At 39.0% G+C, this 18,015-nt stretch overlaps 1 protein-coding gene across 2 annotated transcripts in view; it reads left to right on the top strand.

Moving 5' to 3' along the window:
• Positions 1-18,015, top strand: part of CSMD1 (CUB and Sushi multiple domains 1) — a 2,070,470-nt gene that overhangs the window by 1,791,567 nt on the left and 260,888 nt on the right. For both annotated transcript variants that reach the window (XM_034966977.3, XM_034966976.3), the window contains exons 32-36: positions 3,746-3,859; positions 5,649-5,744; positions 15,637-15,840; positions 16,758-16,882; positions 17,773-17,869. In XM_034966977.3, the coding sequence (XP_034822868.1) occupies positions 3,746-3,859; positions 5,649-5,744; positions 15,637-15,840; positions 16,758-16,882; positions 17,773-17,869 (636 nt within the window). The remainder of the gene's footprint in view (positions 1-3,745; positions 3,860-5,648; positions 5,745-15,636; positions 15,841-16,757; positions 16,883-17,772; positions 17,870-18,015) is intronic.

Raw genomic sequence — 18,015 nt, 5'->3', positions numbered from 1 at the left:
CGTCCATTACAATCCTTTTACCAATGTGATATTAATGCTCACAGTCCCCTCTAGGATTATGATCCGAAATAATCAGAGAGAATTAATTTGGCTTTCTTCTTAGGTTTCCCAAACATGGTTCTTTCAACTGGTTGTTTTTATGAGCAAGGGAGGATTTCTCATAAAGTAGCGGGTGGGTCAGAACTCTGTGTACATGTCTGTGCATGAACGGCACGTACATTCAGTGAACTCAGTAACCAGATCATGATCGAAATCACTGCATCCTGGAGTCAACCTGTAAGTGCTCAGGGATGGAGAAGCAGGCAGAGTCCTGACTGTTTCACCTGCTGAACCCTGACTTTCTGTTTCCCTCCTAAACATTGCTTCCAATTCCAGCTAATTTTCCAAAATGACTTCATTTCCAGAAGGGCCTTCCCTGGTCGCTCTGCACTTCATTTATGCAATGCTCTCTCTCACTCTTGACCAGGACAATTTATCTTGGATCAGATTCTTTTCTGGAGTAAACCAGATAGTAGCTGTCATCATCTTAAAGACTATTTCCCTCTTTCCGATAGGAAAATTAAAAACGCTACATAGTCAAGGTTTTTATTTATGTCTGAGACAGCACTCACTCTGCATATAAAGCAGGTAAAAATTCTAATGTTAGACGTATTTGAGGTAAAGCATTTTTAACATGTGACAAGAAAGTTATTTGATGTGTAAGAAACTTGTGTGTGGGAGCCAGTGTTTTTGTAAACTTCTATTGTGTGATGATTCCCGGGCCTCTTACGAATGTAATGCACACCCTCCCCAAGCCTTGCTGTTCCCTTTGTTGTGATAAATGGACAATAATACTTAAAATGGGTTCTGGATTCCAACTTTTTAAGTTGGACCAAATTCTTTAAAGTCCCTCATTTAACTTTAGCCTTAATTCTGAATTTGAGTGAATTTTTTTTTTTTTTTTTACCTAAATGCTCAGCAGTATTCCCCTGATTATCACAAAAAAGTCTTCTGTTCATGGAAACATGACAAAATATATTTATTACAATGGAATTTAGCAGCCATATTCTATGATTTTAGTTAAATACAAAATATTATTGTCATCATTACACAATTAAAATTTTTCAGCTAAAAAAGTCATACTCATGTCCTAAATATCGCTTATAATTTCCCAATCTGAAAAGTTTAATCACACAAACGATCACATCCTATCTGGCAGAAAGCTTCAGCGTGAAATAACGTAGTTACCGCGAATCTTTAATGAAAATGCATTCTGTCTCATCTTTTACTTCCTTTCCCCATTCCTTACACTTTCCTGAGAAATAAACTAATTAACTAAACAATTAATATCACAGTATTTGTAAGTCCAGGGATGCAAAGGTGAAAGGAATCTGGTCCATGTCCCTGGCAGGCTTATGGTGAGGGGTGAGGCAGATGTGCAATCCAGACACTACGGGGTGATGTGATCCTTACCAGGTAGGAAGAGGCTGCTCCCTGTCTGTCAACACAGGCTGAAAATGCGAAGCGATATTATTAATAAGACAGGTCTTCAGATAACCCAGTTTCCTCTATACTCATCCAAAAGCATAGCCAAGAATTCTTTCTAAAACACAAATCTAAGCATGTTAGTGTCATGATAAACATCCTTAGTCACTCCTTTTACTTATGGAGCAAACTGTTTGTTTTCAGGGTGGCCTTTGAGATCCTTGCCACAGGACTTTGCATTCCAATCCCCCTGTTTTTTATCCACGGAGTGTTAGCTGAAGTTGACTATTTGCTGCATTTGTCCCCGCCACCATTTTGCTTTTTGTATTCCATTTGCTGATATAATTTCTTATATTCCATTCTTCCACTAATCCTTCTTGCTGATAGTGCCATCCCCACACCATGAAGCATTGACATTTCCCGCGGCTGAAGCCCCATAACCCTTTGTTCTTTCTTCTCATCACATTCTCATGATTTCCGGCAGCAGCGTAGATAGCACTGAACAGCTTTTCTCTCTTGGCAATTGAGTTTGCTCACTGGGGCTGAGTGTGAGTGACGGGTTAGAACCCAGGTGAAGGAGGTTCCTCAAGGAAGACGTTGGGGCCATGTCCAGAATGAGCTGGGCATTCTGGCTCCTGACATCTTGTACTCAAAATCCATGTTTGTCTTGGAAATTACCAAACACGTTAGAGCATGATAGTCCTAAGACCATGTTACTATCGCCTTCCCTCCTTTTTTCTTAGTTTCTAGTATGAGGTGGATGTTAGCTAAATATTTCTTGAAAAAGAGTAGAAATTATCTGTGGATGATTCACTTTTGTGACCCAAGTTTTGGGCCTCCAGTATGATAAAAATCTAATGAACTTGGGGAGGTGGTGGGTGAGTTAGGATGGTATGAGCAAGATCTGTAGAGAAATTATTAAGTCCTCTCCCTCTCTAATTCCTGAAAAAAGTTTTTAGAGCATTTCATCTATTGGGAAAATTCACCTAGCCTACATGCCTTCTTTGTGTTTTTCTCTGGGAAATTATAAAATCTTAAAAGACAAGTTATATTAGATATGTGTGTATGGAGTTGGTTACATAAATATATGTATGTGTGTCTATACACACATGGGCACACACACAGTTAGATTACTTCCGTCATACTAACAAATATCAACAGTAATTCTTTCCATTGGAATTCTGACACACACAACTAGTGCACACACCTCCATTTCTTGTTCATAATGGCTTAGAATGATTGTAGTGCAAATCTCACAATAAATAAGAAAAGAATTAGTTGTTCATTGCTTGTAAATATATACCAAATCACAGGTTTTCCTGCAAATATAAAGGCCCTCTGTATCATCAATCTGAATACACAGCATCAGTTAAATTTGAAGTCACAAAGCATGTAGTTATGTTTTACTTGGAGGAGGTGTGTTCACACACCTTTCATAACCTGTAGGATACATGAAATTGTAGAGTGGAAAACAGCAAGGGATTCCTATTATAAGCCACAGAATCACGTGTAGAAGTCAGTGTGTATGAATACGGCAACGTATTAATGTGAATTTGGCATTATAATAATCTTTTGTGAGGAATTTTAAATTCCTCATCAGATCATCATGGGGTTTAATCCTTTGCTTATTTTTCATTGAATACAATGTTGCTAAATATTTGAAAATATAGGGAAGTCTTCACAGATATTCTTTTTTTTCTCTTGAGACAGAGTCTCACTCTGTTGCCCAGGCCGGAGTGCAGTGGTACAATCTCAGCTCATTGCAACCTCTGCCTTCCAGGTTCAAGCCATTCTCCTGCCTTAGCCTCCCGAGTACCTGGGATTACAGGCACCCACCACCAAGCCCTGCTAATTTTTGTATTTTTAGTAGAAACAGGGTTTCACCATGTTGGCCAGGCTGGTCGCAAACTCCTGACCTGAAGGTGATCCACCTGCCTCAGCCTCCCAAAGTACTGGGATTACAGGCCTGAGCCACCACATCCATCCCATATATTCTTAATGTTGTGTTTATTAAAACAAAAACATTCCTCATTTAATGTTCAAATTGGAAATAAAACAGTATTTTTTTCTTTTATTAAATGCCAAAAGTCAAGAAGCAAAGTAAAATAGTTTTGTCAACTGAAAACTTAGAAAGCAGAGAAAATAAGTTAATATTTATTTTTTACCAAATTCTTAGGATAATGATCCATTGGGGCAATTAATAGATATTCAGTGAAATCAAAAATCTCCATTTTGTTTTCTTAGAGCATCTTGTGCCAACATCCCACCTCTTATTTTTTAGTGGTCTTTGGACAGTTTGCCTATTTCCAGACAGCCCTGAATGATTTGGCAGAATTATTTGATGGAACCCATGCACAGGCCAGACTTCTCAGCTCGCTCTCGGGGTCTCACTCAGGTAAATCTTAAAGAATTTTGCCATTAATTTAGTTTAGACAGCTAGGGAGATTAATTTTTAACTTGTCTGTTTCTTTTGCTTTGTTTTGATGAATGAGAAATGTAATCATTTTTGAATTTGCGTGTGTGCTTAGAAAAATCTTATTTTAGATGTAAGATCTCAAAAGTGTGTTTATCTCACACATAAAATCACCTGCTTTTATCATCTTACTAAGATTGCAGAAAATATAATATTTATCTCAGTAAAAGGTGCAAAGATCCGAAAAAGAGGGGGGGATAATCAACTATCATCTGTGTTTAATTTTGTATCCCATGTGTCTTAACCTTCCTTCTGGAGATAAAAACGATTAACATTTCGGTCTAAAGCATTCTAAGCCTGTAAGTCCTACATAGAGAGACCCATTAATAGCCCCACATGTATACGTGTTCACATGTATACATGCATACATTTATCCACACATGCAAATACACATGAGCCCCCATAAAACATGGAATGTTATTTCACGACTTATTTTTATCCCATTCTTACCCTTAAAATCACATATAGAAGTCTGTCTCTAACAAACATGGTATGCACCCAATGCCCTTACTCTGAGTTCTGAATGGTATTCAGTCGGTTTAATATAGCACAATGTAACCCCACTTTTAATTGATGACCTACCCCTTATTTGTACTGATATATTTTCATCATTTACTAAATCAATTTTTTACTAATTTGCCTAGTAAACGATATGCATCACAAGCTTTGACCAATTAAGGTTAGGATTTGATTATATTTCCAGGTTTTCTCTATTTTATTATTAACTGAAAGTCTTAAGACCTATGTTTTGTTATTTTCTACCAAGGTTCAATGATGTATCTAAGAATGCATCAGAGGATACACATTAAATATGTTGATTGTTAGTAACACGTTGTCCTCTGAAAAGCTTAGGCCAATTCACACACCTCCCACGACTGCTTGAGACAGACTCTTCCACATTTTATATGTACTTTTATATATTTTTTATTTTTATTTTATTATTATTATTATTATTTGAAACAAAGTCTCACTCACTCTCTTGCCCAGACTAGAGTGCAGTGCCACCATCTTGGCTTACTGCAAACTCCATCTCCCAGGTTCAAGCGATTCTCCTGCCTCAGCCTCCTGAGTGGCTGGGATTAGGCATGCACCACCACGCCTGGCTAATTTTTGTTTTTTTAGTAGAGACGTGGTTTCCCCATGTTGACCAGGCTGGTCTCAAACTCCTGGCCTCAAGTGATCCACCAGCTTCAGCCTCCCAAAGTGCTGGGATTACAGGTGTGAGCCACCTCACCTGGCCTATACGTGCTTTTAAAGGTTAAAAATATACTTCAGAAGGCCTTTTCTGAATCTTTTAATTTAAAAAAAATCATCTTTGGATTCAGTTACTTTTAAAAAATTTTTAAGTAAAATTCTTTTAATTTTAACTAAAATCAAATTAAGGTGATTCTGAGCAAATGATTCACCCTTTACTTCTGTCTACTGTATTATATAGGCCTACCATTGGTGCTTTCTTCAAAAGAAATCATAAGCGAAATAATGATTACAGTATATTTTAATCAAATGCACTGCCTATTCTTGCCTAAGACAGAGTTTTTAATCTTTATAAAAACAACATATTTGAGTTTTAAACCATAAAGTGAAAATGTTTTAAAAGTTCAAAAAATAAATGTAAAATTTCGACTTTATCACCATTTTCCAAAATACTACCGTCCCCCACGGTGCCGTGTGTTTTCTGAATCCCACGTACTGTCTCTGTTTTCGTTTCTAGGGGAAACATTGCCTTTGGCTACGTCAAATCAAATTCTGCTCCGATTCAGTGCAAAGAGCGGTGCCTCTGCCCGGGGCTTCCACTTCGTGTATCAAGGTAAGCGTCACTCCACATGTCTCCACATGTCACTGTGGTCTTTCCTGATGCTGCACACACGGCTAGTCTCAGACAAAGCACTCAAAACATCTCAGCTGCATTTTTGTAATATTTAAGGAGTTGAAGGTGTTCATACGTTTATAATAAAATTATTTAATAAAAATATTACATTTTTTGACAGTTGAAACTCATATTTCTACTACAAAAACACAATAATATCTAATTTATCAGGCACTAGAAGGGAATAAATATTGATCATATTACCTTTCTGTAGCTCTTCACATCTCATAAGATGACTTCAAATACAGTATTTTATCTAACTACGTATTTTGAAATAGTTTAGATCTTAGGAACAATATAGGACATATATTTAAAATGCATTATACAATTTCACATTTTATTATAAAAACTAAGCTTAAATGGAAATTTAACAAAACAAAACAAAAAACAAAATATCATGCATGCATCTCTTATCCTAACTAAATACCTATTTTATTGTGTTTGTGTTTTATTAACTTTGGGTACTTTTACACCTTTATACTTATCTTTTAATTTAAACCTTTTAAAAAATATTTGAGATTGCTCAAAGATTCTGAAAAGTAAAGAATTTTCTCCTAATTTGTTTCACTTTTGTTTTGCATTGAAAAAATGACCACATAAACTGTTCATACACTTTCGGAAGCTTGGAGTAAGTCTTTGCGTGGAGCTTGTCATGACTGTGAAGGTTGAGATCTGGAAGAAATGATCATGTTCAGAGATAAACTGTGTGTTCAAAAATAAGAAGCAATATTTAGTTTTTCTAGGTCTCAGTTTTGCTGGAGGCTACAGATACTAATGGCCACTGTTAAGTATTTTCTTCAGATCTGGAGAAAAATTTTTTCTTAGCAATGGTTTCTTTCCTTTAATAAAGATTCCTCCAGAAAACATTATTGATACTATTATGTATTTTTTAAAAAGATGGAGTATAACAGTGTTATATTATGTATCAATCATTTCTAATCATCTCAAATTGGGAAATTCATGACTTCAAAACAGTTCAGTGTAAAAACCCTTCAGTTTTCAGCAATTAGGTAATTTAAAGAGTAATGGGAAGAGAATGAGGATGATGCTTAACAGTTAATCAGAAGACAAAGATCTCTCTGATCCTGTGTAAGTAGCCATTGAATGAATGGAGATGCTAATGCATTAAAAGGTGTTACATTGTTATAAGTTACACCTTTTATTAAAATGTAAATAATTACCCAGTAGTTTTTAAAAATGGACTTTATTAGAGAGTGGCCTGTTGAAACAACCCGTCTCTTACTACTTTTAATTTTTGCAAATAAATTCTATCTGACTTTGCAAAAGCGGAATCATGTTTAGACCAGTTTGTGAGATGTGTAAGGAAACCAGGCTGCCTCAACATTTTTTCTCCTGGAAACACTCAAGTGACTGACCTTGTCTGCCTTTATAAGGGGCTTTCCTTGGTTTTTGATAAAGATTATAAAATCTATCCCATCATCAGACAATATATTGCATGCAAATATCCTGGTGTCTTATATGCAAATGTTGTCCTTGGTAGGCATGTATTTTAAAAATTATGCTTATTTAAAGTAATACGTTTTCATCAAAATGTCAAAGATACAGAAAAGTAGAAAGAAAAGAACGTCATTTATAGAGGAAATTTATTTTTCTTGTCCTCAAGAGTATATGACGACTCTAACATCCTCAATATTTTATAAATTTCTAATATACCTCCTTCTCTTGCTTTGCTCCTACTAGTGTGTTTATGCAGAAATTTGATGTCTTTTTGTCAAAACTAAGTTTTTTTGGAAGAACTAGAATCATAAATGCAACTTATAAATTACTCAACAGCAATGGTAAAAGTTTTGCATACACATGAAAAGTTAAATTGAACATTGCTTCTTGAAAGACAGTAGTTCCATTGAAGCCTAAAAAGTATTTGAAGCCGGGCGCGGAGGCTCACGCCTGTAATCCCAGCACTTTGGGAGGCCGAGGCGGGCGGATCACGAGGTCAGGAGATCGAGACCATCCTGGCTAACACGGTGAAACCCCGTCTCTACTAAAAATACAAAAATTAACTAGGGGTGGTGCTGGGCGGCTGTAGTCCCAGCTACTCGGGAGGCTGAGGCAGGAGAATGGCCTGAACCCGGGAGGCGGAGCTTGCAGTGAGTGGAGATCGCGCCACTGCACTCCAGCCTGGGCAACACAGTGAGACTCCGTCTCAAAAAAAAAAAAAAAATTATTTGAGCTATATTATAGAAAAATATTCTAAACAGTGCTTTCATACACCATTACAGCTTCATTCATTCATAAACAAATTCAGCTTCAAATTGCACACAGACTTTATGTCTTCCGTGGTTGTAGGATAGCTAACCCTTGTTAACAGACACAGTTCTGTTATAAAGAGCTGCTGGGGACTGCTGTGAAATATGTTTGCAACAGCGTCAGTGTGCAAAAAAACGTGTGACTCCAGACATGCACAGATCATGGTCTCTAGCCTTCTGCCTCCCACCTCCCATGTCATCCTGGTTAGTAATGTGAAGACAGAATTAATGATGATGTTACCATCTTTCTGAACTTCTGAAGCAATGTAAGTCTAGAGGCTCTTTAATGCAGTATTCTAGTTAATCTATGCAATTGCTGGGGTTTTGTGTGTTTTCCACACTTCTTGAGAGCAGATGGGTACATTTGGAAAGCATGAGAGAAGGTGTGAGTGAGATCATGGGGTGCCCCACAGAAGGCTGTGGCCAGTGACCCTTCAGAAAGGGATAACCCTTCAGCATGCATGTATCCATGGTGAGCCAGCACTTGCCAGGAGCTTCTCTTATCTTTAGTTTGCTGCCGTTGAATGAACGGGCATGGTCATTATCCACTCTCCCAGGAATGAAACGCTCACAACTCACTGGTCTCCAGTGATGGAAGGAGCAGTATGGAGACTGAGATGAGTGACCTGCATTACCAACAAGTTTCAGTGATTATGGAGCACTGTTTGCAGCTGTGGCTCAGGCATGAGTCCTGCCTGCCCAACCTTTCACCCCACTCTGAATCAGCAACCACTTCATCAGCTGTGATATAATCAAATAGAATTGAGAAGCTAAAGCTATGGTGAGAAGCTGGCATGAAAAGAAATCTAATTATTCCCCTCCTGAAGTATAAGAGTATCTGTAATGGTTTTGTTACCGGAAAGGGGTGCGGATCCAGACCCCAAGAGAGGTTCTTGGATCTCACGCAAGAAAGAATTTGGGGGGAGTCCATAGAGTAAAGTAAAAACAAGTTTATTAGGAAAGTTAAGGAATACAGAACGGCTAATCCATCGAGCAGCGGCATGGGCCACTCAGCTGCTTATACTTGCTATTATTTCTTGATTATATGCTAAATGAGGGATGGATTATTAGTGAGTTTTCTGGGAAAGGGGTAGACAATTCCTTCAACTAGGATTTCTCTCCTTTTTAGACCCTTTAGGGTGACTTCCTGGCATTGCCATGGCATTTGTAAACTGTCATCGTGCTGGTGGGAGTGTCTTTTAGCATGCTAATACATTATAATTAGTATATAATGAGCAGTGGGGATGACCACAGGTGACTTTAGTCGCCATCTTGGTTTTGGTGGATTTGGGCCGGCTTCTTTACGGCGTCTTTTTATCAGGAAGGTCTTTGTGACCTATACCTTGTGCCGACCTCCTACCTCATCCTGTGACTTAGAACACCTGACCTCCTGTGAATTTAGCCTGGTAGGTCTCAGCCTGGTTTTATACAGCCCCTATTGAAGACGGAGTCACTCTGGATCAAACACCTCTGACAGTTTAAATATTCCAAGTCTGAACCATGACTACATTTTTTCCCTGCATTAGCAAGCTTTCTTGAAGACATGGGAGATACACAATTCTTGCTTTTAAATGTTGAATATGTTCAGCTTTGTACATTTGCTTTTTGGCATCAAGCAGAAAGTGTTTTATACCAGTTTCTTAGCTCCCGGGAATTCCTCGAGTATTCACAGTGCAGGAGACTCCTGTAGCTTCCCCTCTTCTCCCTAAGTTCCCTGGCCTTGTACCATCAAGCAGGGACTGGCAGGACCTGCATTACTGGCCGTGGTTATACAGCTTTAGGGATCTTTGTCATTTCACAGAAAATATATTACACCGAAAATCAACATATTCTTAGACGCAATGCAAAAGCCGAACATCACACAAACTGTTTCTTAGTAACTCCAGCACAGTCTGCTTCTTCCAGGATTAGAAGAGGCCATTGATTCTATGCCATTAAGTAATTACATTGCATTTAGAGACTTTGCTTTGGCCTGTAATTCATGTCTTTCAACATTAGAATCAATCTGCCTGAAAACAGAGGCCAAGGGAGGCAGAGCCCACATCCTTCTCTTTCCTGCCTGCTCCCAGGCTCCTGCGGATTTAAGACAGGGTGGTCACAGCTGCCCACCCTGCCCTGTCTTCTCCCGCATCCCTCTGATGTGCATGATTGACTGTGTCTCAGTAAACCTTCATGTTGGAGAGTACCTCATCCATGCTACTTTTTTCAATTGTCTTATATTTATGCATGGCTGTTTTCATAAAAGGCCTATTTCTGTAATTTGTTTCAACATAGAATTCAATGCTGCTTTCAGTTCCTTCCAGATCACACACTCACACCAAAATGAGTAAACTGCAAGGATTTACTGTACATTTTAAAGGGAAAAGGAAACCATATTTCTATATTGAACCCCTTCCGCAGCGCCCAGCTTGTAAATGTCTATTGGCCAGGACTTTTTCAAGTCATGTTTTCTGGGTCACCATCTCTAACCTGGGTTCTCCTCTGCCAGGCTCCTCACCTGAAGCAGCACCTGCATCCCAGGCTCAGGAGCTCAAGGTTTCTTTTTCCAGGGTCTTCTGCTGGAAAGACTCGGTCTCTTTAGCATTCATGGAAATATAGTTAATTAGGCCAGTCATGGTGGCTCATGCCTATAATCCTAGCACTTTGGGAGGCCAAGGCAGGCAGATTATCTGAGCTCAGGAGTTCGAGACCAGCCTGGTTAACATGGCGAAATCCCATCTCTACTAAAAGTACAAAAAAAAAAAAAAATTATTAGCCAAGTGTGGTGGCATGTGCCTGTAGTCTCAGCTTCTTGAGAGGCTGAGGCAGGAGAATTGCTTGAACCTGGGAGGTGGAGATTGTAGTGAGCCTAGATCACACCTCTGTACTCCACCCTGGGTGACAGAATGAGACTCCACCTCAAAAATGAAATGAAATAAAATAAAATAAAATGGTTAATCAAATGGTCTCCCGAAAATAAACAGAGCTAAAAACACAGAAATATTTTTTTCTCAGTTTGGGTAGGAAAGATGTACATTAAGAATTTCTTTACTTGAGGTTATTTCTGGGCAGGCAAATACATGTTTTGATTGATTTTCCCTTGGTTTCTTCTTCTTTTTAGATGGCATGAATTATATGGCTTAGTTAGTTTTCCACATCTAAAAACTCACATTTGTATCAAGAGCCTATAAAATGCATATTCTTTGCAAAGAAGAAGAAATGTAAAATTTTGCTTGCAATTCAGTGATGTATGTTTTAATTCATTGACTAGTAATGGCTTGTCCAACCTGATTTTTCAACGATGAGAGAGGAATGATTTTGAGATAGAAAATGTCCCTCAGTCACTACATCAAAAAGAAAACTGCTTCACTTAGGTATTGCAAGTGAGTCCTACATGCACTCAGATTTGTTTTATGATTGTTGTTGTGGTTTTCACATCGACTGTAACAGAGGTGCAGTAAAGGAGCAGCATCTATCTGTAGCTTAGAGCATTTGTGGTGTTGAAGGGTGATCATCAAACCTGTCACAACATGCTTCTGGCTTTTCCCCGACAGATGAGCACACATTTGCGCCGCTTCCCACTTTCAGCCCCTCAAAGCCCCAGAGGAGGGCGTTCTGCCTCTGAAGAAACACGGTTGTCTGGCCTGAGAAGTCAGTCATTTTGTTGATCACCCTGTATTCCAGGCTGACCTCATTCCTGCTCACTTTTCCACTGGCTGATTTCAATTTGGCTTCACAGCAGTGTGAAATATTTCCTAAAGGATAGAGAATGATGACGACAGACGATAGAATTTTTCTCTCGGATGCCGTCTGAAATGTCCAGGTGAAGGGCCAGACCCAGAGGACGGGCGGGGAGGATGAAGTTACACAGCACCGTCTGATTTCCACCCACCCCCTGCCCAGACGTTCTGTGGAGCTGTGATGTCTCAATTCCACAGCTTCTCCCTGCCTCCCTATCCTACTGTCTCAAATCCTTACAATTGGTGTCCTCACTTTCCAAACTTCTTCCTCTAAAAAACATTATTTGTCATGTTAGCCAGTTGCAGGTGTTATTCATGTATTGTCATTTTCCTTGAAAATAGACCACTCTGAAGTTCGTGAAGAAAGTTAATAGTGACTTGTGTACAAATGACCCTTGGTGCTGTATTTCTCCTCATTTTGGGAACTTGGAAAGACAGTGATACCCTGTATCTCTCAAAGGTACAAATATGTTTGCATAGCTCTCAAATATATTTGTATAGCTCCCAGATATACAAGTGAGAGATGCAATACCTGAAGCCTCTTCGATAAGTGCAACCTTTGCCACGATAGCAGGTATTTTGTAAGCAATCTAGCGTAAGTAGAAAAACTGGCAATAGCTCTTCATTTTGTGGAAGATCCTTGCGATGATTGTGCAAGCCTCTATGGGATATCTTTTTTTTTTCTTCATGCCATTATTCAACTCTAACAAAATACTCAAGCATGCAAACATGACACAACTAATTTCAAGAAATATTTTGTTATATGGATTGAGCGTCCCTAATCTGAATATCCAAAATTCAAAATGCTCCAAAATCGGCTTTGTTTTGAGCACCAACATGACTCCGCAAAGGAAAAATTTCACACCTGACCTCACGTGATGGACGAATCACAATAGAAAATGCAGTCAACACTTTGTCTCATGCACAAAATTATTTAAAATATTGCATTTGTATTTTAAAATATAAAATATTGTATTTGTATTTTAAAATATAAAATATTGTATAAAATGGCTGCCCACCAGAACTTCTCCGTTGTGCCATAGTGCTGCCTCTCATGCCTCTCTCCAGGCTACATAAATCCATCTGGCTTGTGACCCATTTAAAGGGCAACTTGTTTTATGGGAAACAATTGAGTAGTAGCCAAACCATTACAATTACTGTGTTTCATAAACTAAGTCATCATCTTAACAAGGATAAAGCACGTGTAGAAGGTGTATCAGGCTACGTGTATAAAGCATGTATTAGACATCAATGAATTTCATGTTTAGACTTGGGTCCCATCCCTAAGATATCTCATTATGTTTATGCAAATATTCCAACATCTACAAGAATTCAAAACCTGAAACACCAAACATTTCAGATAAAAGATCCTCGGCCTATAATATAATATTATAGTTATTCTGTATTTCATTTTTAGCTTGGAGAAGAATGATTCTGATAAATCATTAATTATTTTCCACATCAGTGCTGTTAGAAAGGTAGACACTTTTATTAATTTTGCCTTCTGATAGAAAATATCTCAACACCAAATTGAAACATCGTTTAATCAAAATAATCTGCCAATTTCCGTTTTCATGGAACTGCTTCCCCAGCAGCAGTTACCCAAATCATGTCTGTCATTGGTGTGATTCAACAGAAAATAAATAAATAAAACAGATTCCAGTGTGTTAGAAAAAGCCATGGGAAGATAGAAGGGTTATTTGAAGAGAAAATGAGTATACGAGCACATTCTGTTAAAGGACTGTGCATTTAGGGTGAAGAAACAGAAGGACTGAGGAGGATAGAATCCCAGAGACAGTACCTAAATACTGTCTTTTTCATTGCAGAGGACAAAAACAAAATAAGCAAATTTCGAAGGGCATAACTATTTTCAGAGTTTGCCTAGTGTGACGGACCTCTTTGCCAATTGAAGTATTTTTTAATCTTTATCCCACATTCCTTTTGATAAACAGGAATATCTCCTGTAGATGGTAATTTCTGCCATACAACCTGAATAGTTATCTCACCCACACGTTGCACTGATACGTACCTGTCAGTACCCACTATCCAAAGCCCATGAGATACACACACGTCATTCCATATCCCTGGGTTTTTGCTTGCTGCAACAATGAAGGCCACCCATTTTACAGAACCTAGGAAAGTCTCATCAAGAGAGAACTGGAGGGGCTTGCTATTTTTTCATTTTTTATTTTATTTATTTTTTTCTCAATCTGTCACCCAGGCTGGAGTGCAGTGGTGCGATCTTGGCTCACTGCAACTTATGCCTCCCAGGGTGAAGTGATTATCCTGCCTCAGACTCCCGAGCAGCTGGGATTACAGACATGTGCCACCACGCCCGGCTAATTTTTGTATTTTTAGTAGAGACGGGGGTTTCACCTGTTGGCCAGGCTGATCTACCAACTCTCGACCTCAAGTGATCCACCCTCCTCAGCCTCCCAAAGTGCTGGGATTAAAGGCTTGTGCCACGGCACCCAGCCAGGGCTTGTTAAGATTTGAGATCATCCTAGGTGACTTTAGGGAGGAATAAATGCAACATGATGGAACGTGGAGCAGGTGTTCTAATTAGAAAAATCTACCCTCTTAACTATAAACACAGTGCTGTAGAGCAGGTCTCCAGGGCATACTCATTTTATGTAAGTGAAACTTTATACCCGCTCAACAATTACTTCCCATTTTCCTGTTCCCCAGCCCCCAGTAACTACCATTGTAAATCTCTCAGGTTCTATGAGTGCCACTACTTTAGATCTCCCCATAGAAGTAGAATCATAAGGTATTCGTTCTTCTGTGACTGCTTATTTGTTTATTTCACTTAGCACGATGTCCTCAAGGTTCATCCGTGTTATTACAAATAGCAGAATTTCTTCTTTTATCTACTCCATGTTTTCTTTATCTGTTCATCTGATGATGGACATTTAGGTTGTTTGCACATCTAGACTATTTTGAAGAATGCTACAATGAATGTGAGAGTACCGATTTTTCTCTGGGATCCCAATTTAAATTCCTTTAGATAAGTATACACGAGTGGGATTGCTGGATCTGATGGTAGTTTAAGATTTTTATTACATCATGATGGCCATATTATAACAAATCCTTCATATGGTAGCTTTTCTCATTAGACTCTGAGGCCTGTGAGGACAAGTACGCATGGTTAGTCATCTCATTATCACTAGCAGGATGATTAAATGTAATCGCCTGAATATCAATCCGTCCTCATAAGGCGCTGAGTCTTTTTATGCCTTTTTCCTCATCTGAAATGAGGACACTGAGATGGTCCTGAGGACGAAGTACAGTTGGGAACGTGCTGCTCAAATCATTCTCTATAGCGATTGTTGGAGGCTTTATTAACTTCTCTATCTGCACCAGCTCTGCGTGGTCCCAGCTCCTCAAATCATTCTCTATAGCGATTGTTGGAGGCTTTATTAACTTCTCTATCTGCACCAGCTCTGCGTGGTCCCAGCTCCTCAAATCATTCTCTATAGCGATTGTTGGAGGCTTTATTAACTTCTCTATCTGCACCAGCTCTGCGTGGTCCCAGCTCCTCAAATCATTCTCTATAGCGATTGTTGGAGGCTTTATTAACTTCTCTATCTGCACCAGCTCTGCGTGGCCCCAGCTCCTCAAATCATTCTCTATAGCGATTGTTGGAGGCTTTATTAACTTCTCTATCTGCACCAGCTCTGCGTGGCCCCAGCTCCTCAAATCATTCTCTATAGCGATTGTTGGAGGCTTTATTAAATTCTCTGTCTGCATCAGCTTTCCTTGGTCCCGTCTTAAACCCACGTTCCACGCAACGTCCTGGCTTGCTGATGGAGACACAGACGGCTGTGTTGTGTACTTTGCTTCTAGCTGTTCCTCGTACCAGTGACACCCAATGCAGCTCTGTCCCCGAGCCCAGATACGGAAGGAGAATTGGTTCTGAGTTTTCGGCCGGCTCCATCGTCCGATTCGAGTGCAACCCGGGATACCTGCTTCAGGGTTCCACGGCGCTCCACTGCCAGTCCGTGCCCAATGCCTTGGCACAGTGGAACGACACGATCCCCAGCTGTGTGGGTAAGCAGTGTCCCTAAGCGGCGATCGCGGGCACGGGGCTGCCCGCCAGAACTGTGTGGTGGTGCCAAAGAGTTACTTCTCATGTTTCTATCCAGGCTACGTAAATCCATCTGGCTCATGACCCATTTAAAGGGCAGTTTGTTTCATGGGAAATAATTGAGTTAGTAGCCAAACCCTAAAAATTATTGTGTTTCATAAAACAACTCATCATCTTAACAAGGATAAAGCATGTTTCCCTTCTCCATATTTATGAAGTAGGCCATCAACTCTAAAGTCATGGGTGTAGAACATAATGTCATTTTGGGAAAAAGCCATTATCATGTTGATTTGCTATATTACTTGTGTAACGTCCTTTTAATAAATTGATGCTGATGAATGTTTGAAAATTAATAGGTAAATGCAGGCTGAATAACAATGACCTTGTTAGTTATAGTTTACCTGCTTCATTTTGTGTGGAAAACTCCAGCGCAATCATGATTAGCACTTGAATCATTTGTACATTTTAAGCGCCTCTTCTCTTGAATTTGCTCATAAATCTCATTAATATCATTTGGAGATGCATGTCTGCATGGAGAAGAGAAGACTCTGCCAAGGTCCTTAAATTATAGTAGGTAAATTATTCTAAACAGAATTCACTTTGGAGATGCCATCATTAGACATCATCCCTTCTTAGAGAACTTGGATAGATTTATTTATAGACTCAAGATCTATAACTGAGTAGCATAATAGGTAATAATTATTTTGCTAATTTAAAAGAGAATACACTGAATTTTACCTTGGCTAAAAATGCCGTTTAACGTATCATTGTTAATGTACATTTTCTCTTACCGTCTGGTCACACAGTGAAAGAAAACTGCATGCCAAATCAACACTGTCCCACAGCACTTTATTTCATGACATATGGTTCTGTCTTTTAGTACCCTGCAGTGGCAATTTCACTCAACGAAGAGGTACAATCCTGTCCCCCGGCTACCCTGAGCCATACGGAAACAACTTGAACTGTATATGGAAGATCATAGTTACGGAGGGCTCGGGAATTCAGGTGAGTCCTTGAAGTCCACAGTCTACAACAGGGCTCAGCTGGGGTCCATGGGCTTCCTTCTTTCATTCTTTTGTTCTATCTTTCTTTCCATCTCTCTCTCTCTCCCTCTCTCTTTTTTCCTTTTATATTGGTTATTTTAAATACATAGACTATACTCTGTTTCCCTTTTCTACAAAATATTTCTAACCATGTTTCTATATTTTGAATACATATAATCAATTTTTTTAGAATAAAAACTATAAAAAGTACCATTTGTAGAAATTGTTCTTTCAGCCGGGTACATTGGCTCATGCCTGTAATCCCAGCACTTTGGGAGGCCAAGACAGGAAGATCACTTGATGTCAGAAGTTCAAGACTAGCCTGGCCAACATGGTGAAACCCTGTCTCTACTAAAAATACAAAAACTAGCCAGGCATGGTAGTATATGCCTGTAATCCTAGCTGCTAGGGAGGCTGAGGCAGGGGAATTGCTTGAACCTGGGAGGCGGAGGTTGCAGTGAGCCAAGATCGCACCATTGCACTCAAGCCTGGGTGACAGAGGAAGACTCCATCTCAAAAAAAAAAAAAAAAAAAAAAAAAAGAAAAGAAAAATAAATTGTTCTTTGATGGTTTGTTTTTTTAAATTTTGCCATATATATGTAGATAGATAGATGATTTTCATGATTAAGGTATATATATAATATTATGGCATTGGAGGCATTATTAAGGTGTATATGTATATATATATATGGCATTGGAGGCATTATTAAGGTGTATATATGTATATACCTTATGTATATACATATATATACATATATACACCTTAATCATGAAAAACCCCAAAACCCCATCTAATTAGACTAATTGTGTTAAGCCAAAAATAAATATTAACTTAATGTCATGGTTTGGTAGATCCAAGTGATCAGTTTTGCCACGGAGCAGAACTGGGACTCCCTTGAGATCCACGATGGTGGGGATGTGACCGCACCGAGACTGGGAAGCTTCTCAGGTAAGATGGAGTCAATTTCCTCACCTGTGTGACTCAAAATCTGCAAACACCAAGAAAACAACATAAATAACAACAAACACTCCACATAGAAATTTTCCTACACAATTCTTCTATCTCCATAATGGTTGCTCTAGTGCTGAAAGTCT

This window comes from Pan paniscus, chromosome 7, assembly GCF_029289425.2.
Source record: "Pan paniscus chromosome 7, NHGRI_mPanPan1-v2.0_pri, whole genome shotgun sequence".
NCBI lineage: Eukaryota > Metazoa > Chordata > Mammalia > Primates > Hominidae > Pan > Pan paniscus.
The sequence above is the reverse complement of the archived record's forward strand: the minus strand, read 5'-3'. Positions and strand labels throughout refer to the sequence as shown.